This window comes from Lepidochelys olivacea (assembly GCF_965140295.1).
Source record: "Lepidochelys olivacea isolate rLepOli2 genome assembly, chromosome: 1".
NCBI classification, from domain to species: domain Eukaryota; kingdom Metazoa; phylum Chordata; order Testudines; family Cheloniidae; genus Lepidochelys; species Lepidochelys olivacea.
The window spans coordinates 219,551,501-219,573,793 of record NC_140411.1 but is presented as its reverse complement, the minus strand read 5'-3'; the positions used below and the strand labels follow the sequence as shown (position 1 = coordinate 219,573,793).

Sequence of the window (22,293 nt, the reverse complement as noted above, 5' to 3'; positions counted from 1 at the left end):
TTGCTCTCATCACCTTTCTCTGAACCCCCTCTAGTTCTGCACCCTCCTCCTGGAGATGGGGTGAAAAGTATTGCACACAATATCCACAGCAGACTACACCACTGATTGATACACTGGCATTATAATATTATTCTCCATCCCATTCCTTATTCCGCCTAACAAGAAGGAGCAAAATCATTCAACTCAGAGAACAGGACAGGCAGCAAGGAAGGAAGAGGAAAGACTATACAGTGTAATACTGGGCCCTCTGGGTCAGAGCCCAGCTCCTTAGCTGAGTGACTACAGTGCATGTGGTACAGGCTCCATTTTCTTGGGCTTTCTATGTGAACATGGGACAATCCCAGGATGCCCTGCTCTCTCTTCTGTGCGGGAGGTGGCAAAGAGGCTTTTCAGTGTCTCCACCCCCAGTCACCCTCTCTCAGCTCTGGTCTTTGCTCTGTTCACATTTACACTCACGGTAACATCCAGTTTTTCCAGAGCAAAGAGCTGGTGATCGACCTGCACAGACCACAGCAGCTTATCCGCCCCCTCCATGAGCTTCAACGTTCCTGAAGGGGAGAAGGAGACGCTTAGACAACATCTAACCACATGAGAACATAAGAATGGTCATACTGGGTCAGATCAAAGGTCCATCCAGCCCAGTATCCTGTCTGCCGACAGTGGCCAATGCCAGGTGCCACAGATGGAGTGAACCTAACAGGTAATGATCAAGTGATCTCTCTCCTGCCATCCATCTTCACGCTCTGACAAACAGAGGCTAGGGACACCATTCTTTACCCATCCTGGCTAATAGCCATTAATGGACTTAACCTCCATGAATTTATCCAGTTCTCTTTTAAACCCTGTTACAGTTCTAGCCTCAAAACTTCCAAAGGGAAGGAGTTTCACAGGTTGACTTGCACTGTGTGAAGAAGAATTTCCTTTTATGTGTTTTAAACCTGCTGCCCACTAATTTCATTTGGTGGCCCCTAGTTCTTATATTATGGGAACAAGTAAATAACTTTTCCTTATTCGCTTTCTCCACACCACTCATGATTTTATATGCCGCTATCATATCCCCCCTTAGTCTCCTCTTTTCCAAGCTGAAAAGTCCTAGCCTCTTTAATCTCTCCTCATATGGGACTCATTCCAAACCCCTAATCATTTTAGTTGCCCTTTTCTGAACCTTTTCTAATGCCAATATATCTTTTTTGAGATGAGAAGACCACATCTGTACGCAGTATTCAAGATGTGGGCGTACCATGGATTTAGCGCCTTGGATCTGCAGGGAATGGGCGGGAGGGGGCAGTGAGGGGGCTGTGCTGCCAGGGGTACTTTTCAGTATTTGAGTCAAACATGCTCTGACCCTGGGGAGGAGGACATTTGAATATGCCCAGGCCACCTCAAGAATTACAGGCTTACTCTGTTTATAGCTGAGCAGACTTCAGAGCAAAGCAAGGTGACGTGCCAACATCCCCTATCCCTATGATATGCAGCAGAGCCTAACCCTGTGAGAATATCACTGGGAACCGTAGTGTCCCCCAGCAACATGCTGGGCCCCATCCAGAGGCTTCCATCTGCAAATTCCCAGGGACAGGCAGCCCTGTAGTGCAGGCTATGGTTGACACACAAAGTGCTGTCTCTCATCTCCGGAAACGATGATGACCCATTAGCTTGTCAGCAGTAGCTGGAGATTCAGAGGAAAAATGGCAGCAGCTCTGATAATTGGATTGAATTCTGAGACAGCTGGGAAATGGACTGAAATGCTTTCTCAGAATAAGATACAGACACACAATGAGCCCTAACATCTCAAATCAGACACTGCTTATGCCAGAGGTTCTCCAGCTGTGACCCATGGATCCCTGGGGATCTGGGGAGCTCTAGCTGGGGACTGCAGAGAGCTGGCTGATCACATGGAGCTGCCTCTCCTTTATGTTCCCAGCTGCCAAATTACATTAAGAGAAGCTAAAACACACTTGATACTTTCCTAACATTTCTCTCCCATGTCAGCAATTGCTGTAGCTGGCACAGGGATGTTGCTAGGAGATTGTGACTCACAGAGGAGGTGTGTCTGTGAGACAAAGCACGGAATAAACACTAATTAATTCTCACAACACCCTGTGGAGTCAGTAAGTATCATTAGCCCCACTTTACAGAGGGGGACACTGAGTCTGAGGGAGGTTAAGGGAGTTGCCCAAGGCCACACAAGTCAGTAGTAAAGCCAGGATTAGAACTCAGGACCATAGCATAGTCAGCACGTCTCTTCCATGACTGCTGGGCTCGGCCAGGATTTAGGGAGACCCTGCACAGTGACTTTAGCTCCCAGACTGGTGAACTGCCTAAAGAGCCAGTGAGAATCACAGGATCCTGTCTGTATCCAAAAGCTTCAATACAGAATCCCCTCCCTTTCTATTTATCACACCTGAATCCTGTCTCTTCTTTATCACAGGGGACATGACAAGGGAAACCTGGCTCCCAGGCCCATGCTCAGTCCACTACACACCACTGCCTCTGCCACGACTTCATTTACCTTGCTGCTTTTGGCAGCAACCCAACCACTGCAAAGAGTGTCAGGAACATGCCTCCCTGCTCTTTTCCAGAGGCTTTCAGAGATGGCATTATTTGTATGGCATTTCAGCTTAGTGCGCAAATGGACTTGGAAGTATGCCAATGTAGTAGAAGAGAGCCTAAAATATAAGCCCGTGTATGAGAGGCCTGGTATAAGGCCTGAGCTAAAGTAGCGGGCAAGCTTTGCTGATATAAAGCAAAGTTAGCAGAAGTCAGGCTGTCAGCAAATGACAGGCGCTGCCTGCTTGCAAGCTCACAGAACCTGGCCAGAACAGGGCGGCTATTGCAAAAACATTCCTAAACAGTGCTAGGCACAGAGTGCTCATGAAACGCAGTCCAAAAAAGTGGTATCAGAACATCCCAATATCAATGATGGTACAAAAACATTCCCCAAAAATAACAGGAACACATTGACCCCTCCTAAATATAAGGTCAGGATAACAGTGTAATAAATAGAAATGTATAAGGTGATGGTTGGTAACTGGCTACGTCAGAGGGTATCAACTAACTATGTTAAAGGGGCAATATGTAACTTGTTTATACGGATATATAAAATGGTGTCTCAAAAGGAGTGTCTTTGGCCAGCCTAGGGGGCAGTGGAAAGTCCCGCCACTGACTGAGCTGCGTCCATTGTCATGGGCATACGTGTTTTAGTATCCTCATAGAGTCTGCCAGGTACTATTACTTTGCTTCGTCGACAATAAACCTGGCTGGGTGCCTTCGTACCTTAATGGATCTTGTGGTCATTGAGCAGTTCGCTTGAGATCTGCTGCGCCAGCTGTCTGTGCAGGGCTGGGACAGCACACAGGGAAAACACACACATGCAGCCGAACATCTAACAACATTGGTGATCCTGACCATTAAATTCTGTTAATGTTGGCGTCTCACACAGGGAGTGTTAGAGCAGTGGATTGGGAGTCAGGGGATATCTGGGTTCTTAGTCTCACCTCTCCTAAGAACCTGCTGTTTGATTTTAGGCAAGTCACCTGCCCTCTCCAGAGCGCAGTTTGTCTATTTGTGAAGTGGATTTAATACTTCCCTCCCTCGGCAGCTTTGCGTGGCTTCAGCAATTAATCTTTATAAGGTGCTTTGAAACCCATGGACGCAAGGTGCCCACTAGCGAAGTGCAGACGACTGCTAGGAATAATTCATTGAGAAAAAACATTTCCGTTTCCCTGTAGAGAACAAACCCCTGGAGCAAGGCCTTGATTCAGCAAGAAACTGGAGCACATGCCTAGCTTCAATGGGACTGCTCACGTGCTTAGAGTTGGCCTTGTGCTCACACACCTGGCTGAATCAGAGCTTGGCTCTCTGGTGATGCCTCTTCTCTCAGCTCCTGTGGGCACAAGAGCAAAGGCCTGTGCAGGGAGGGGTGGGGACCTTTAGCCCTCTCCCCATAACATACTCACATGAAAGCATGTATTTGAGATGAGGACAAGGAATAATGCCAGCGCAACAGCCTCGACGGCCAAATCCTCCTGCATGTCTCGAAGGCAGTGCTACTCAGACCTCAGTGGTTCACGAGCCAAAGTAGTGATCAATATTACCCAAAACAGCCAGAGTAGTGTGAATTCATTGTATCACTTACTATAGGACTTTTCATATTTGAACAGTATGACGGGGAAATATTTAGCGTATATTATTCTCACAGCAAATAAGTCAATAACTTTGCGCAAGTTGATAACTTAATTGGTTAATAACATCATAAAAGCATCCTGATTGGTTAATAATTAAATCATACAGGAGACACATGAGCCACTTGCGGCTCCCGAGGCTCAGTCTGAATATCACTGCTCTAAGGGTACTTCAGAGGCCTGATTCCATCCCATCCCAAATCCAGTAGCACTGAGCCTCCGGTGTGCCCTTAGAACTACCCCCATGCTTCTGCTCTGGAGTGGTAACAGGCCTCAGCCAGTGCTGCCCAGAGGATTCAGGGGGGCTGGGGCAAAGCAATTTCCAGGGCCCCTTCCACAAAAAAAAGCTAGTTTTACTGCCCCAAGCGGCGAAGGAAAATAAAAAAAGAAAAACCCAAAAAAGAAGAGGGCAGGAGGACCAGCTGCCGAATTGCCACAGAAGACTGAAGCAGAGCAATTGAGCTGCTGCTGAAGTGCCCCCAACGAGGAAGAGAGGGACTGAAAGATCTGCCGCCAAATTGCCGCCGAAATTGCCCCCGCCGTCTGCGGGGCTCAGGGCCCGGGGCAAATTGCCCTACTTTACCCCCCGGGCAGCCCTGGCCTCTGCTACACCCTGGCAATCCCTTCTTTCCTCTTCCCTTGATCCAAGGGCAGCAGTGGGGCTTACCGTCCAGAGTGCAGAGGGCAAAGAGGCCCGAGCCAGCATCCGCTTTAGTGCAGCCTGCAGACACAGAACAGAAGCACATGTCATTCATGCCGCTGTCTAGCCCAGATCTCAGCAGCAACATTTGGCTGTAGCCTCCCTAATCTCTCACCGTCGGCCCACCATCCCGATCGCCTTCTCCCCCTCTATATGGAGCACCAGGGCTGTGGTCAGGCAGGGTGTGACAAGCTAGAGGAATCTGCTTCCCCTGCTCTCCTGGAGGGATGGGTCACTGTGGTACAATCTCCTCTGACTCTTTGGAGGGGGAGGACCAGCTGAAAACACCACAGAGGGGGAAGGGGAAAGGAAGGGGTTCAGTGAATCTACCCTCCCAAGCTGAGGGTCCTTGTTGCAGTTTCTGGCCTTTTGCACCCCCCCTTTCTGATTCCTCTCCCTGGGCTTGGCCAGTATTTTGATCTGCTATTACACACAGTCCTGCCCACTCCTAGCCACTGATCACAAGGCCCAGAGAAGCCTGGATTGGCATCTCTTCTCCCCCTACCCCCCCCCCCCCGCCAAGGAGGGAGACCTTCCCTCCTGGCCTGTCTCCCTCTCAAGGGCTCTGTGACAGCGGCAGTTTCAAGAGGAACCTTTAACATGGTCCACCCCCTTCAGCTGGAGTTGCTACCCAAAGCCCACAGAGGGGAGGCTGAGGGTGGTCAGCGCCCAAAGAGCCCCGCTTGACTGTCTCCCCACTTCTCCCCAGAATTGTGACTTAACAACTTGAGCTGGAGATTGCCCCTTAGTTAAAGGGCCTGCATCAAGCTAACAACAGTGAGTCTGACTCTGCTCTCACTGACGTTGTGTAAATAAGGACTATTGAATGTTGCTCCACAATACCATCGCCAACCCACACATGTGGCAGACTTTGGACAGAGACTGGGAGGTGGAATAGCACTGGTGTTGCAGGAGGGCCTGAAGGTATCTAGCCTGAGATGTTAGGAGACATTTCTGCCCAGCCTTCAAACTTTGCATAATGGTTATTTACCACACTTTCACCATCTTGTTACTATCCTATTTTCTTTATCTCTTTCCTTCCCTTGTAGGGCATCCCTGGCTATTACAAAGCAATGAATTTTAAACAGCTAGTTTACATGTAAGTGGGAGTGGGACTGGCTGGTTTTGCTCACTGATCCTAGGATTCCCCATGTAATGTGAGCTGCAGCTACAGGTCCATGGGTGCCTGTGGTTTAATCGCCTCTTTTACACTCCCTTGTTTCTCCAGAAATGCACAAGTGCAGGCAGCAGCTCCGCTGGGGAGCAGGAGAGGCCTTGCAAATATACGTCCCCTCCCCCCTGTCCTTGCCCTTGAATGCAGCCTGGTGCTGCGGCTGGGGGCATGTGGGGAAGGCCACAAGGTGGAACAGGATCAGCTGGCTGTATGGGAAAGTGAGCACAAAGCACTCCCAAAGGCAAACGTTGAGCAAATCTGCAGAGGAACGCTGTCTCTCCGGAAAAGCTCTCAGTCCCACGCCACTGCCAAGTTCCCCCCAAGTCTGCAGTAGGGCAACACTCTGCAAAGCAGCCTTGCTCCCTCCTGACAAGCACTGGCTGGATGCTTGGGAGCCCCACTTTACCAGCTGATTGGCTGGTTGGACACAGCTACTCAGTGACTTTCACATACTGTGCCCATGTAACTGAGTGCCATGATACACAAAGGCAAACACAGCACCATTCCCATCGTCCGCAGGCTGGGCAATGCTTTTATTTTTAAAAGGCAATGCCAGGAGGGTGGCATGAAAGGGGCATATGTCTCTCCAGGGAATCTAGCCATGGAGACTGGCACTGTTAAATACTGTAACTGAGTGGGGTCCCTTGGGATACATCTACTCAGCGAAAAAAGATCTGCAGGAGCAAGTCTCAGAGCCTGGATCAACGGACTCGGGCTTGCAGGGTTTGCACTACGGGGCTACAAATAGATGTGTAGATGTTCGGTCTCGGGATGGAGCCTGGCTCTGAAACCATCTATTTTTATGCCATAGCGTTAGCCCGAGTCAGCTGACCTGGGCTCTAAGCCGCGCTCCCGTGGGGTTTTTTTGCTATGTAGATGTTCCCTTGGAGACCAGCTCTGCTGTTGGGATCACACCAGCCACTTACACTATCTTTACCCAGCCACCCAGCTGGAGAGGAAGTGCGGGGCAGTTTGCTAAGGATGCCCATTTTGACTCAGCCACTTTCCTTCTGCAGCTCACATCTTGTCTTACAGATCCAACCGGTGTAACTGCTAAGCCACCTACTGTGCGCATGGGGAGAATCACCCTAGAAGGGTGCGCAATTGCCTAGTGATTGAGGTTTAACACCCACTTTACAGAGAAGCCGCTACTGACACAAGGAGCAACTTTGGTGCACCCAGCTCTCTGCTTCTAGACAGCGTTGCTTTGTGGTTCTCCCAGCCTGGCACAACGCTGTTTTGTCTGGGTGTCTAGTACTTATATCCAAAAACCAAGTTGTCATTGAAAAGACAGTGACAGGATAAGCAGGGTCCAGTTGACTGGGGGACTGCACAGATTACATGCTGATATGTAGCTTCCCCAGAGCCAGCCAGTGCTGATATGTAGCTCCCCCTTCTCTCAGCCACCAGGTAACTATGCAGGAACACAACTTCACTGTGGGAGACTGGGACACTGAACTGCAGCACCTTTGCTGGCCAGCCTGGGGGCAGGGGGGTGTTAGCTAACTACACACACCCCAGCAGGGAGACAAGACTCTCTTTTGGGTAACAGCTCATGTCAAATAAGCAACATTCTCATGTACAGTCACATCAGGGTTTGTAAAGTGATACTGAAAGCCAGGTAGGGCTGGACGCCGAGATGTGTACTGACAGAAACCACTTCCTGAAGCCCCTTTACAAAATGTAGGTCCTTAGCCCCTAGCAGTTGGCACTGCTCTGACACCAGGGATCCTTGTCTCCCCTTGTTCTGCACGTCTCCCTTTGCCAGCAGGCTCCACCAATCAGTACAAGGTCCGGGGCTTTGCATGCAGTGAAATAACTGATTTCACGTCCTGGTGCTCCCAGTACTTGGAGCAGTGTTTGAGATGCTGAAAACGTGACAGGCCGAAGGGGAGCCCTGCGTGCTGAGATCAGGGAGGATTTGATGCTGAGGATGCAGGCACCCCTCACTGCTCCAGCTCCGCAAAGCACCCCACACCTTCCTCAGACAGCATGGTTGGGGTTAACCCTCTCCCTCCCGCACAGGGCAAGCGCAGCAGTAGAGAAAAAGAGAATGTGACTTGCCCTGACAATTCATGCCTCCTTGAGCACGGCCCCCATGAAGGAGGGAGTCTACAGCAGCTCTGCTAGGCTGGAGTCTAGGAGAGGGAGCCAAGGACCAACCCACAGAGCACGCAGGAAGGTGCGTGCAGCTAGAGGAGAGCCGGTGGCTGTGTGTGAGGGATGGTTACACAGAAGGGGGTAAGAGGAGCCTGTAGCTGTCCAGAGGTTGGACACGGTGGCTACACAGACCAAAATGGGAGGTGCAACTGCACAAGGACTTTGAGCATGGACCCTGCCCAGGATGGGACTGGGGCTGCGCAGGGTAAGGGAAAAGTGGGCTACAGTTGGGCAGAGGTGTAGGACAGGGGCTGCTAGGAGGGAATGTGTGCGGCAGAATGAGGGTGGCAGATGAACAGACTCAGTGGACAGGATTGAAGCTGCTGACGAGAAGGCACGAGGGTGGCACAGGCTGAGCAGCAGGGAGCACGAGCGACAGCTGCACAAAAGCAGGGATCAAGGACGATGTTAGCATGGGAGTAAGCTATACAGGGTGGGAGATGGGAGCGGCTCCAGTGGAGGAAGCTGCAAAGGGCAGGGCATGGGGGCTACAGAAGAGTCTAATGCAGGGGTGGGCAAACTTTTTGCCCCAAGGGCCACATCTGGGAATAGAAATTGTACGGCGGGCCACAAATGCTCACAAAATTGGGGTTGCGGTTCGGGAGGGGGTGAGGGCTCTGGATGGGGATGTGAGCTCTGGGGTGGGACAAGAAATGAGGAGTTCAGGGTGCAGGAGGGGGCTCCAGGCTGGGGAGTGGGGTGCAGGGGGGGCTGAGGGCTCTGGCTGGGGGTGTGGGCTCTAGGGTGGGGCTGTGAATTAGGAGTTTGGGGTGTAGGCGGGTGTGCCGGGCTGGGATCGAGGGGTTCAGAGGGCAGGAGGGGGATCAGGGCTGGGGCAGGGGGTTCAGGCATGGGGAGGGGCTCAGGGGTGCAGGCTCCAAGCGGTACTTACCTCAGGCGGCTCCTGGAAGCAGTGGCATGTCCCTTCTCTGGCTCCTATGAGGAGATGCAGCCAGGTGGCTCTGCACACTGCCCTGTTCACAGGCACCACCCCTGTAGCTCCCATTGGCTGTGGTTCCTGGCTAATGGGAGCTGCGGGGGTGGCACTTGGGGCAGGGGCAGCATGCAGAGTGGAGCCCCCTGGCTGCCCCTATGCGTAGGAGCCAAAGCGGGGCCATGCCGCCGCTTCTAGGAGCCACGTGGAATGGCCTCCAACCCTGCTCCCCATCTGGAGCGCCGAAGCAGAGCAAGCCCCAGACCCCGCTCCCCAGTGGGAGCTCAAGGACCAGATTAAAACAGCTGGCGGGTCGGATCCAGCCCACGGCCATAGTTTGCCCACCCCTGGTCTAATGCAAACTGTTCAGCTATCGTAACGTCCTGGGGCCAGTCTGTAATTTGGGAGCTGGCTAGTGTGGACCAGGCTTCTCTCCAATTTTGTGGCCACCTGCTAGGTATTCACTTCCAGGAATCTGATTTGCTCCTGGATTTATTTATTTAGTTATGTGACATCCCCATCCTCTAACAGAATCCAACAGAATCAATAGCTGGAAGTCTATGGTCTCAGCCCTGTGCACTGCTGCAGGCTCTGCCTCTTACCTCGGCCAATGCTGCCAATTAGATGAGTGGAAACGTTCTTGTTATGAATCCTGCCAGACGTCTGGTGAAGGATAACATCCCGAACTGGGGCCTCCCTAGAAAGAAGGGAGAGATAAGAGGGGAAAGGGTTAGGGATTCCAGCCAGAGAGAATCCCGGAGCGGCTCCCTAGTCACTGACCTTGAATCCCAGGGCAGGAATTTTTACACACACTGATTTCTGGAGACTGCCTCCTGTCCCAGCAGGGCAGATGGGCAGGGGAGATCAGTCCATTGAGGGGATGTTTCAGTCACTAAGAAAGCACAGGGTTTTCAACTACCTGACTGTATTTATTTGCTGATAAATACCTGGGAAGGGCCTATGTGACAAATCTGAGTGCATACGTGCATCATGGGGAGGGAAGGAATTAACTAAGAGCCTTTCTGAACCACTCACAGTTATATTGGACAAACTGGAGAGAGTTCAGCGGAAGGCAATGAAAATGATTAGGGGGCTGGGGTACATGACTTACGAGGAGAGGCTGACGGAACTAGGGTTATTTAGTCTGCAGAAGAAAAGAGTGAGGGGGGATTTGATAGCAGCCTTCAACTACCTGAAGGGGGGTTCCAAAGAGGATGGAGCTCGGCTGTTCTCAGTGGTGGCAGATGACAGAACCAGGAGCAATGGTCTCAAGTTGCAGTGGGGGAGGTCTAGGTTGGATATTAGGAAAGCACTGGAACGGGTTACCTCGGGAGGTGGCGGAATCTCCATCCTTAGAAGTTTTTAAGGCCCGTCTTGACAAAGCCCTGGCTGGGATGATTTAGTTGGGGATTGGTCCTGCTTTGAGCAGGGGGTGGGACTAGATGACCTCCTGAGGTCTCTTCCAACCCTAATCTTCTATGATTCTATGATATTGGCGGAAAAAATTAGACACCTGAGAAGGTGCTGAGAGACAGCAGAAAAGCCAAGGGAATACCAGTTTTCAGACAAGGAAAGGAAAGATCCTGAGAGTCACCCTCGCTATAGAGTCAGAGAGTTTAAGGCCAGAAGAGACCACCAGTTCATCTCGTCTGACCTCTTGTGTATCCCGGGTCACCAACACCACCCAGCATCTGCACTCTAAACCTAACAATAGAAATGAGGCCAAAGTCTTTCAGCCGTCAGGAGACTAGACTATTGTGTGCCACTGGCAGGGACTAGGCCTGAGGCCCAGAACAGCAGAGAAATGATTATATTATAAGGCGGCCTTTTATTCACTTGGGAAATTGGCTAGGTAGGACACAAGAAGGTTCTGGAGGGAACAAGCCTGCCCTGGTCCCAAGGAGACAGACTGGATGAACGAATGGGGCTTTTCTGTTTAACTCCCAGGATTCAATTTATAAAGCTTCCTTTTGACACCTCTGGGAGCATGGACAACAACAATAAAAACCACAAGAGAAAAGTCCCACCTTGGGGCTGTAGATTCAGAGGGCTGACTGGGCTTCCTACTGGCTCCCCCTCCCACTGATCAGGCCCCCAATGAGCCTCCCTCCCCTTATCTTGGCATTCACTTGGCTTCCATCCACTTCCGTCAACTCAGCACCCAAGCTTCCCCAACTACTTTTGGATCTTGCAAGCCATTTCCTCCACACCCCAGTGGCACCTCCTTGCCCGGCACGCAAACGCATGATGCAGGGAGCAGAGCCAGAGCGTTCAGTCCATAGCAGAGCAAAGCAGGGAGCACTCAAGCACCAGGGTTTTGGGGGTGAAGATAGATGGGCTTACAGCACGTGGATGCTCCCAGAACAGGGGTAGGAGTAGGAGGGCAGGCAGTGAAGGAGGATGCAAAGTAAAGGGGGCAGATGGAGTGTAATCATCAATCAGAATGTGGTGCAACCATGCCTCCTTGTGGCAGGTCTGTAAAACTGCACCTCTGTCTGTCCCATTGGATCCTAACGCCCACCTGCTGGTTGCAGAGCTGTCTCCTCCCTCTGCTAGGGGCTGCTGGTCCGGCTTCCAGGTGCAGAGCAGGATAGCGTAGCCACAGCCCGGCTGGGACACCATCATCTCGGGGGCACCATCAGGGCCCGGGTTCACAGAGAGGCTGTCCACCTGCACCAGCCCAGGAACAGTAAGCAGGATTGTGAGTGGAAGGACTGTACACTTCCCAAAGGGAGGGAGAGAGGGAGAGAGTGTGTGTGTTTGTGTGAGTGTGAGAGAGAGAGTGTGTCCCCAATCACCCCCAAGGCAACAGGCTCTCTGGAAAAGCAGGTTTCTGCCAGAAAGTCGACAGGCATTGAACTGAGTTCAACAAAGGAGATGAAATGTCCAGTCCCATGTTGGGAGACACAATCCTTTTTCCCCAAAAGAGAATGGAAACACTATAGTGGGTTGCCAGTTTTGGTTGGCTGTATTCCTGGAGGTTTCATCACATGACATAATCTTTAATTAAAGACTCCAGGACAATCCTGGAGGGTTGGCAACCTTAGATTCAGGGAGAGCAGAGCAAGGTTAAAGCAGCTGACTGGACACCCAATCACCTGCACTTGTCAGCTGCCCTGCACACACCGCACAAACCCTTGGGGGAAATTCACTCCTGACGCACCCATTGCTGATCTTTTGTTCAGAAGACTGGGGCTTGGCTCCTCTTCCTTTGGAGGGCTCTGCTCTTTGGGAGACCTAGCTCCTGAAGTCCATACTCAACATACCTCCATCTAGGGCACCCTGCTTCCTACCTGCCCCTCCAGCAGCCACTTCTTCAGCAGCACCAGCTGGCCGGTGATGTGGTCGGAGCTCTCAGACAGGTCCTCCCAGCGGAAGGCTCGCACCACACGGTCCGTGTAACCCACCACCAGCTCAAACTTCCCATCTCCATCTGCAGGGGACACAGGGAGACAACAATGGCTTCCATCAAGGCATCACAGTCCCACTGCCTGCAGGCACACTTAGCACAGAGTCACACAAGCGTCCGCTGTACCATGATCCCAAAGATCCTTCGGGCTCAGATACCACAGTGAAGGGCACCTTAGAAAAATCTCAGACCTCCTAGCTCCCCAACAGCTCATGAACTGCAGCACCCCAAAAGCCCCAAGATCTTCTCTCCTCTCTTCTAGGGCTAAGATGGGTTGGGTTCCTGCTTCCCTCATGTCCTGGTACATGCACTGCCCTGCTGAGCCCCTTGCACCTGTTCTACTCTTACCATCGCCATGTGCTTGAGCTCCTGCTCTGCCCCCTTCTATCCCACATACTCACCAATGTCGTTGATCAGCATGACCTTGGTGTTGGCAGGAATGTGCTGCTTGAACACCGGCTTCTGCTCATCTGCCAGTGGGGGTTCATGGTGGCCAGACGCATCTGGATGCTTTGAGGGTGGAGGAGTCAGGTCAAACAGATGAAACCAGCCCTCGGCACTCACGGCAACCACCAGATTCTGAGAGGAGAGGGGAGTCCTTGAATCAATAGAAGAGGTGGTGAGATTGCCTGCAACAGTCCCCCATGGGGGCAAGGGCAGGGCCATCAAGATGAACTGTGACTACACTGCGAGCTCTGTCTGCAGGGCCAATTGTTAGTGTTTGGCTAGGTGTGGTCAGTGCAGGGCTACTGCGCCAGAGCCAGCTCGCACTCACAGAGAGATGTCTGGAAAGAACAGAGCAGTGCAGCAGAGCCAAAGCATCCAACCGTCTTGGTCACCTTTGCCAGACCAAGGGCTTGCCTGCACTTGAAACGCTAGAGCAGTGGCACCGCTAGAGTGGTGGATCATATTACAGAAGTTCTGTATTAAAATCACAAATGAGTTTGATTCCCCATAGTTTAAATTCCAGGGTATTACTAATTAAGAGGTCTCTTGGTTTTTGGTACTGTTTCGCTCCCTCTCTGTGTGAAACTTGCAAGTTGCTAATTGCGTTAGTACATTCTAAGACAGAGTCTGTTCTCGAAGCAATTCACAGAGAGAGACTCAAAGCAATACTCTGTAACAACCCAGCATCCCCGCCCTTTTGTTGTATTAACAATTGTGATTAAAATAGAGAGAGAGGATGTATGTGGAAGGATCCTTGGTGTGGATAATAACCGAATGATCAGGGAGATGCCAGCCTAAGAATCCAGTGTCCATCGGCTGAAGAAGGCGTCAAGTGGAAATAACCAAAGGATCCCCGGACAGCAGACTAGAATCCACCCAACAGCCTCAAGAATGGGAGAACCAAAGAACAAGATAACATCTAGCAGCACGGAGCCGTCAGGAATGTGCTCTCTGCTGATTGATTCAGCAACAGCATGATGAAGCAATTCCCATAGACTGGCATAGGAAGAAATTCCTATAAAAACAGACTCTAAAAAGTGAGAACTTTGGGGTCTGATTCTGCAAACCAACTTCCAGGAGCATCAGATGAGCAACTGACAAGGCCCTGCTCCCTCCTCATGTCCAGGCCACCTGGCCAGTGGCTTGGCATGAGCAACTCTAAGGCTGGTAACTATGATAACAACTTTGCAGAACCTGTGTGTGTGTTTGTATGAATGAATGTGTGAATAAATATGAGATTGAATGGAATGTTATAGCTATGATTAACTGCTTACTATGATTCTTTCTGTATTCACAATAAATGTGGTATTTTGTCTTTTTCCCTTCAATAAGATCTTGCTGGTTTTTATTTTATTGGTATAACAAGAGCATCTAGTGTATGCTACCTAAGCTGGCAGGAGGGCTTCTCCCATTGGTGTAGGTAATCTACCTCCCCAAGATTTAGGTCAACTTAACAACATCGCTCAGGGGGTTGAATTTTTCACACCCGTAAGCAACACAGCTGGGTCGACCTAACTTTTTAGTACAGACCAGGCCTAAGTCTTCAACTGTCACAGTCCCTTCCTATTCATCACACTCACATAGTGTGACACTCTCTCTCTCTAGTGTATAATGGTTCATGAGGCTGCTATAGCACTTAAGCCATAGAACGTGAGTTTAGATGATGGGATCCAGAGGTCCAGGTTTAATTCTCCCAGATAATGGCCCAGCAAGAGCTGTCTTATTACACGGACTGGAGTCTGCAATGGCGCTTGGGCTGCTCTGCATCTCAGTCTTTGCAAGGGCCAGTTTAAGTGCACACAAGTGAATGGCAGGCAGGCAACAGCTGCACCACAGGGCCCAGCACAGTCAAGTAGTACACATGAGGATCGGGTGGGACACTCCAGGGTCAAACATGCCCATACAGGTTAGATGCACTAGTCATTGGCAGGTCACTTCCCTAGTAAGGTGTTGGTTTGCTTACTCATCAGGCCGGTCTGTGGCTCATACAGGACATTAATTGAGGGACAATGTTTAAACCAGTAGCAGTGCTAGCTCTCTCAGAACCCGGGAAGAGCTGTACGGCAAAAGAACCTGGGGGACTCTCCTCCCCACTTAAAACGTGCTGCAACCCCAAACAACTGCACATGTCAAAGGTCAATCTCCCTCCTCCAGTGTGAGTATTGCTGCGGGGGAGCCAAATGCCCTCACCTTTCCTCTATTGCACACGTCCCCAACGCCAACGCAGGTGAGCTGCAAGAAAAGAGAGGGACTTCAGAAACCAGGAAGGAGCAAAGAAAACATACATCAATACTTTGGGCTAAGCCTGCACTAGTGATCCTTCAGCCCTCAGGATCGTCCTCAAAGTCAGCATCCCTCTGGCTGAGGACCTGTCTAACCTCACTCCTTCAGGCAAAGGAGTGAGGCCAGGCCCAATGGCAGAACCTGGCCTTCCCACGCAGAGCTTGGGGGCAAAACCCTCTGCACACGGGGGAAAGGATGAGGATGGAGGAGGGAACAAGAACTTTCTCTCGAGTGGCTGTTCAGCACTTTGGACAGTACTGCTTGCCCAGAGTGTGAGAGCCCAGGATTGGGGCGGGGAGCAGGGTCTCTGATGCAATTGTGCAGGGCCTCAGGACCAGCCCTGATGCCTTCTTCTCTGAAGGCTTTCCATTCCCACATGGCATTCCAGGCAAACAAACAGCACAGGCTCCAAAGAACGCAGAGGAGTGGCAAACTCTGCCCCAACAGACCATTCCTTGGCAGGAGCGCACGGCCCAGGGCTTGCTATCGTCATTCTTGTACACGCAGAGTTTCCCGTTGGTGTTCCCCACCACTAGCTCGTTCAGCTGGAGAAAAGGGAAGAATGTTAATGATGGGAAATTCACACCCACCCTCATCATCCCCAGGAGGGAAAAAGAAACCAGAATTCAGATGTAAAGCTGCAAAACAGGAAGCAGAAAATGGAAAAGAAGAGAGAAAAGGGGAGATCAGAGATAACAGGAGAAGGAGGGAAGAGCAGCAGCAGTAGAGACATAAGATAAAAGACAACATTCTATTCCAACGGATAGTGTAGTGGTTAAGGGGGTTCCCTGGAGCCCCTTATTCAAATTCAACTATCAGGGAAGATTTCCCTGTCCCTCCCTGGACATTGTTAAATCAGCCCTGTCATAAATATAAAGGGAAGGGTAACAACCTTTATGTATGCAGTAATATAAAATCCCTCTTGGCCAGAGGTGCAGAATCCCCTTACCTGTAAGGGGTTAATCAGTTCAATTAACCTAGTTGGCACCTGACCAGAAGGACCAATGGGGAAAGAAGATACTTTCAAATTTGGGGGGGAGAGGAAGGGGGGAGCTTTGTTTTTGTGCTCTGTGTGTGTTCTCTTGGGAGACAAAGAGAGAGACCAAGCAAGTAATCCAGCTCCTACTGAATGATACATCTAAATTACAGGAATAGTAAGTAATAGCAAGGAAATGTGTTAGAGTATCTTTTGTTTTAGCTTGTGAATTTTCCCTATGCTTAGAGGGCAGTTTATCCCTGTTTTTCGTAACTTTAAAGTTTTGCCTAGAGGGGAATCCTCTGTGTTTTGAATCTGATTACCCTGTAAAATACCTTCCATCCTGATTTTACAGAGGTGCTTCTTTTACTTTTTTTCTTTATAATAAAGGTCTGGTTTTTTTTTTAAAAGAATCTGATTGGTTTTAGAGTCCTAAAAACCCAGAGATTTGGTCTGTGCTCACCTGTACCAACTGGTGAGGATATTATTCTCAAGCCTCCCCAGGAAAGGGGGTGAAGGGGCTTCAGGGGAATACTCTGGGGAATAGGAACTCCAGGTGGTTCTTTTCCTTGAATCTTTGTCTAACTCACTTGGTGGTGGCAGCGAATACCGTCCAAGGACAATAAGGGATTTGTGCCTTGGGGGAGTTTTAACTTAAGCTGGTAGAAATAAGTTTAGGGGGTCTTTCATGCTGGTCCTCACATCGGTACCCCAGAGTTCAGAGTGGGGAGGGAACCCTGACAAGCCCCATCAGAGATTACATCCTTGGAGCTGTTAAAAATGCTTTATAAAACATTTGTCCAGTGTATTGGAGTGGGACTCAGAAGAGCGGGATTCTACAACTGATGTACTGTGTGACCTTGTGCAAGTCACTTTGTTGCTTTGTGCCTCAGTTTCCCCTCCCGCTCTCTGTTTAGAGTGTAAGCTCTTTGAGACAGGAACTGTCTCTTTCTCATGTACAACACTCAGCACCAAGGAGCTCTGATCTCAGTTGGGGCCTATCAGCACTACTGTAATATAAACAAATAATACTTATGCCTTTGGAATGGACTAGAATACACCAAGTGGCAGGGATTTCAAAAATATCTCCTGGGGCTGGCCATTCCCTACAAGCTCTCCTGGCCCCGTCCAGTTATGTGTATTGCATTATGCTAGGAATTTGCTCAGTATAATTTCCACGAGCAAAATATAACTATTGCTTAGAAAGGGTGTGACGGTGCCCCCCATAAGGTTTTATGAAAATATACTTATGAATGTATATATGACATAACTAGAATGAGTTTTATGCTACATATGCCATGTAACATATCTCTGTAAAGGTTATGATCTACTGAATCTATTAATCCTATTTGTATGCATGTATCATTTTTGTATTCGAAGTTATGAATTTTGCCTGTGTACTTGTTTGATTCTGAGTAGGTTTTAGTGAAGCAGTTGGTCAGCTTCCTGAGAAAAGACTATTCTCAGTAAGTGTCCAGTCAAGAAGCCCTTAAGCCAACAATGAACTTGGAGACGCCAATCCACATCTGGGCTTTCCCAGGAATGTGGCTTGGCTGGTAAGGAACTCAGTCACGCATGGACATGTGACTTGCCCAGGTGACTCCAAAACTCCATTTTGCATAGGAGAGAGGAGGGGGTCTCTACCCACAAGATAAAGTCTATTTAAACCCCTGGGAGACCCCTCCATTTTGTCTTCAGCTGGCTAGAGAGAGAGCCTCTCCACCCCCAAGGATACCTGAAAGAAACTGGAACAAAGGACAGTAACTACAGGGGGTGTGAGTGATTGCTGGACCCAGACTAGAAGGAGACTAGTCTGTAAAAGAGAGCTTACTGGAACTGGTGAGGTTTTATCTGTATTCAGTTTGATTAGACATATACTTGTGTGTTTTATTTTATTTTGCTTGGTAATTCACTTTGTTCTGTCTGTTATTACTTGGAACCACTTAAATCCTACTTTCTGTATTTAATAAAATCACTTTTTACTTATTAATTAACCCAGAGTATGTATTAATACCTGGAGGGGGGGCAAATAGCTGTGCATACCTCTCTATCAGTGTTATAGAGGGAAAACAATTTATGAGTTTACCCTGTATAAGCTTTATACAGGGTAAAACAGATGTATTTGGGGTTTGGACCCCATTGGGAGTTGGGCACCTGAGTGTTAAAGGCAAGAACACTTCTCAAATTGCTTTCAGTTAAGCCTACAGCTGTTAGGGGATTTGGTTCAGACCTGGGTCTGGGTTTGCAGCAGGCTAGCGGGTCTGGCTCAAACCAGGCAGGGCACTGAAGTCCTAAGCTGACAGGACAGGAAAACAGGAGCAGATGTAGTCTTGGCACATCAGGTGGCACTCCCAAGGGGGTTTCTGTGATCCAACCCGTCACAGAGGGCGGTGACCATTAGTTGCCAAATGAAGCCACTGCCTTCTATAGTTTTGATTAGAACAGATAGTTTGTGTTTAAGTAGGGAAACAAATTACATGTTCACGATGACCTGTGTTGCTAAGTGGATAAGCTCCTGCATTTTGTATGAAGTGAGTGTTTTCAGGGTCAGTGGCTTTGTTCCTGAATAGGAGTTGTAATAATCAAGGCTGGTGGTCACAAATTTCACTCAGGGAGCCTCATGGTGGCAGCTGACCAAAGTACCCCACTGCAGTAGGGTTTGTTTGCTCCATATTAGATGAGAGGAACAGGAGTGTTTGAACGGCGTTCCTGTGACCAGACCAAGGGTTTGCACTGCTGCGGTCTGACCCCGGTCAAACTGGGGCGGCACAGGATTTGTGTTGAGGCTGCCACCTCGTACTCCAGAACTCGTCTCTAACCCTTAAAGGTGTGGAAATAATGGTCCAAATGTGAACTGTGTAAACCAGTGCAGCCCCACTCATGCCAAGAGGGTGTCAGCTCTCACAGTCAGCAGGTGCCAGGGGGAGGGCAGTGCAGAGAGGGTGCCAGGGGGAAGCCAGCACCAAGCACCCAGGGGAAGGCAGCGCAAGGAGGGCGCCGGGGGAGGGCAGCAGAGGGAAGGCAGCACCGAGCAGCGCAGCGCAGCGCAGCGCAGCGCAGCGCAGGGAGGGTGCCCAGCGCAGGGCAGCACCAGGGGGCGCACCACGCGGCCCCCGCGGGCAGAACCCCTTATGCAAATACCGAGCCAGACCCCGCCCACTCCTCCGACCGATTCCCACAGCTGTTCGCGCGCTCGCCCGACCCTCCCGCGCATGCGCCCTGTACATCACCCTCTCCGCCTTAGACTCCAAGCCCCGACGCCTCTGGGTACCGTATCGTTATCGGCGTCTCCCAGGCATATGGCGTGGGGGAAGAGGCTCCCGCTGAACTCGAGCGCCACCCGCTGCACATAACTGACCGACCGCATCTCCCCGGCGACCATAGAGATGGTCTCTCTCTCTCTTAGGCGGGCCGACGCTCCGGCTCTCTATGACCATGGGGGTGCTACGGAGGCTCCACGGGCTCAAAAAGCGCACCGAGGGTGGGGGAGAAAGCGAGGCGTAATCACGTGACGGGCCGGTCCCTGAAAGACTCGGTTCCAGCCTGTGGTCGGGCGGGGGCAGCAGAGCCGGGCTCTTGGAGTCCCGCAGCCAGGGGGAGGGCGGGGGCCGAGCTGTCCTCCTTTCCCCCCCGCCCCCAGGCCAAGGGGTGGGGGTCACCTCTCCAGCCCCACCTGCCCTTTGCGCGCAGGGGTGGGGCCTACAGCCTGAGCCTGGCTGTCACAGGGGTCTGCGTAAAGCCCCAGCGCCTGGAGTCAGGAGATCCAGGGCAGCTCCCGGCTCTCCCTGGAAAACCAGTGCTGGCTGTGGAGAGGAGCTTGACGCCTCACCATTGGTGGTGCAGAAGCCAGGGTGCAGCGACCCCACCAGCTGTTAAGGTTTAAAAAATCTCATGATTTGAGAGCCAGTCTCAGCTTGTGGGGGCTCGACTCGTAAGTTTTGAAGAGCAGGGCTTAGTGATACCAGGGTTTAGGGACTCGCTGAGGACATCAACAATGCAGGGGAAGGGGGGATGAGAAGGGAAGAGCCTAGCTCAAACTCTCAGATCCCAGGCTGAATCTGACAGGCTCGCAGTTAAAAATACGTCTCTTGTTACTTGTAAACTGAGCACATTGGCTCTGGAGTCACCGAGACCCACAAATCATGGAGCCCCGTGATGCCATTTTTGACACTTGTCGGCGCCCAGCTTCAGTTCAATATAAAGATGAGACCCTGGTGACTCCAGCTTCTGGCATGTAGTGCTCCATAAGGCTACTCACAGAAAGCATTATATGTTGGAACACTGGACTAGAAAGCAGGAAATTAAAATTCCCAGCTCTCTAATTTGCGGCATGACCAGGGGCAAATCACAAGTCTCATCCCCAACTATAAAATGGGACGGATACTTACATTCCTTTTTAAAGCACATTGAGGTCTACCATTAAGATGCTTATGAGTTGTGCTGCAGTCACTACAGTGCAGATGACTGAAATCTCCATCTGCATTGTCCTGTGGTGGAAGCAACTTCTCTGAGCAGGTGTAGTGGTACAAACAAAAAGCAATATACAAGTGCTATTATAAAAGATGGTAGAACTCTGTTCCTGTTTTGGGCTATGGATCCTGTGTAAAACTTCTCATGCTGAATTTGTTACATAATCAGCTCTGTGGAGGTGCTTGCAGGTCCAGAAACTCTGAGTCTAATCCAGGCAGTGTTTATATTTTACAGGTGGGGAAACAAACCCTGAGGCCCAAGACCATTGACTGGCTGGATGGCCTTGACCTGTCTCCCCACCTTTAAATTGACGATACCTATAGGTGTCTTTGGTGAGGAAGGCGAATGACATACAACCAGAAATTCTCTTTTCTGAGCTGTCTTTATGCTTGTGGCACATCACACAAGGCCAACAGAGCAATTCTTCCCTCAAACCACTCATTCAACCATTAAATGTGTCAATATTCAAAACCTTCCAAGGGGTAGGGACACTGTGGGCCCAGTTCTCTTACTCCCACTGCTGCAAGCAAGGAGGAGTTAGCGTCACTGAAGTCAATGGAATTACAGAATAGTAAGTGGGAGGAGAAGACTGTCATATATCTCTAATGGGCACCAGGCAGCAAAGAGGGTGCTCTTCTGATGGACTATGCAAACTCTGTTCTTAAAAACAAAAAATAATAAAAAAAAAATCCCTCTTCAGTATCTTCATTTTCTTGTTTTATTCTTCCTGACATCTTGTGGCTGTCTCAGGAAAACAGAATACATCTTAACCGGAACAGACACTATAAGACCCAATTATTTTTTCCATCAGAGCAGGGATGTTTGTTCTGGTTTCTTAGCCAAATTCCAACTCCCATTATATTCTACTTCCTTGAAATTCCCCCTCATAACTTCAGTTGGGAGACTGTTCTTCATAGCTTGTCCTAAACTGTCATATAGTGTTTCTAACGTTCCACTCAAGAGGCGGCTGCACTGCAGTACAAAAGGAAATGGGTCTTGTGCACATACAGTCTGATTCTTCTCCGATTTACACTAGAGTAAATCAGGAGTAATTACATTTAAATCAGTGGTGTTACAGGGTATAAGTGAGATCAGAATCAGGCCCGACGTCTGTAAAGTGGGTCCAATTCAGGAGGAAAGGCAGTTACAGTAGAACCTTAGAGTTACGAACACCAGAATTACGAACTGACCAGTCAACACCACACCTCATTTGGAACCAGAAGTATGCAATCAAACAGCAGAGACCAAAATAAATAAATACTGTACAGCACTGTGTTAAATGTAAACGACTAAAAAAATAAAGGAAACGTTTAACATTTTATTTTGACAAGGTACAGAAACTTTCTGTGCTTGTTTCATTTAAATTAAGATGATTAAAGCAGCATTTTTCTTCTGCATAGTAAAGTTTCAAAGCTGTAATAAATCAATGTTCAGTTGTAAACTTTTGAAGGAACAACATTTTGTTCAGTTATGAACATTTCAGTTACAAACATCCTCTATTCCAAAGGTGTTCGTAACTCTGACATTCTACTGTACATGCATTTCAATAAAAGTCATAA

General features: G+C 49.9%; 1 protein-coding gene across 6 annotated transcripts in view; it reads right to left on the bottom strand.

Annotated features, from left to right (window-relative positions):
* Window positions 1-19,724, bottom strand: part of ITFG2 (integrin alpha FG-GAP repeat containing 2) — a 41,646-nt gene extending 21,922 nt beyond the window's left edge. For 4 of the 6 annotated variants that reach the window (XM_084645597.1, XM_084645594.1, XM_084645593.1 and 1 more), the window contains exons 1-9: window positions 19,536-19,715; window positions 15,738-15,833; window positions 15,196-15,237; window positions 12,960-13,137; window positions 12,443-12,582; window positions 11,671-11,819; window positions 9,752-9,846; window positions 4,849-4,902; window positions 457-548 (exon numbers count right to left, since the gene is read on the bottom strand). In XM_084645597.1, the coding sequence (XP_084501723.1) occupies window positions 457-548; window positions 4,849-4,902; window positions 9,752-9,846; window positions 11,671-11,819; window positions 12,443-12,582; window positions 12,960-13,137; window positions 15,196-15,237; window positions 15,738-15,833; window positions 19,536-19,646 (957 nt within the window). In that variant the 5' untranslated portion in view covers window positions 19,647-19,715. Of the gene's footprint in view, window positions 1-456; window positions 549-4,848; window positions 4,903-9,751; window positions 9,847-11,670; window positions 11,820-12,442; window positions 12,583-12,959; window positions 13,138-15,195; window positions 15,238-15,737; window positions 15,834-19,494; window positions 19,514-19,535 lie in introns of those variants that run through there. The other 2 variants (XM_084645595.1, XM_084645598.1) reach the window with 2 other exon arrangements.
* Window positions 19,725-22,293: the final 2,569 nt, after the last annotated feature.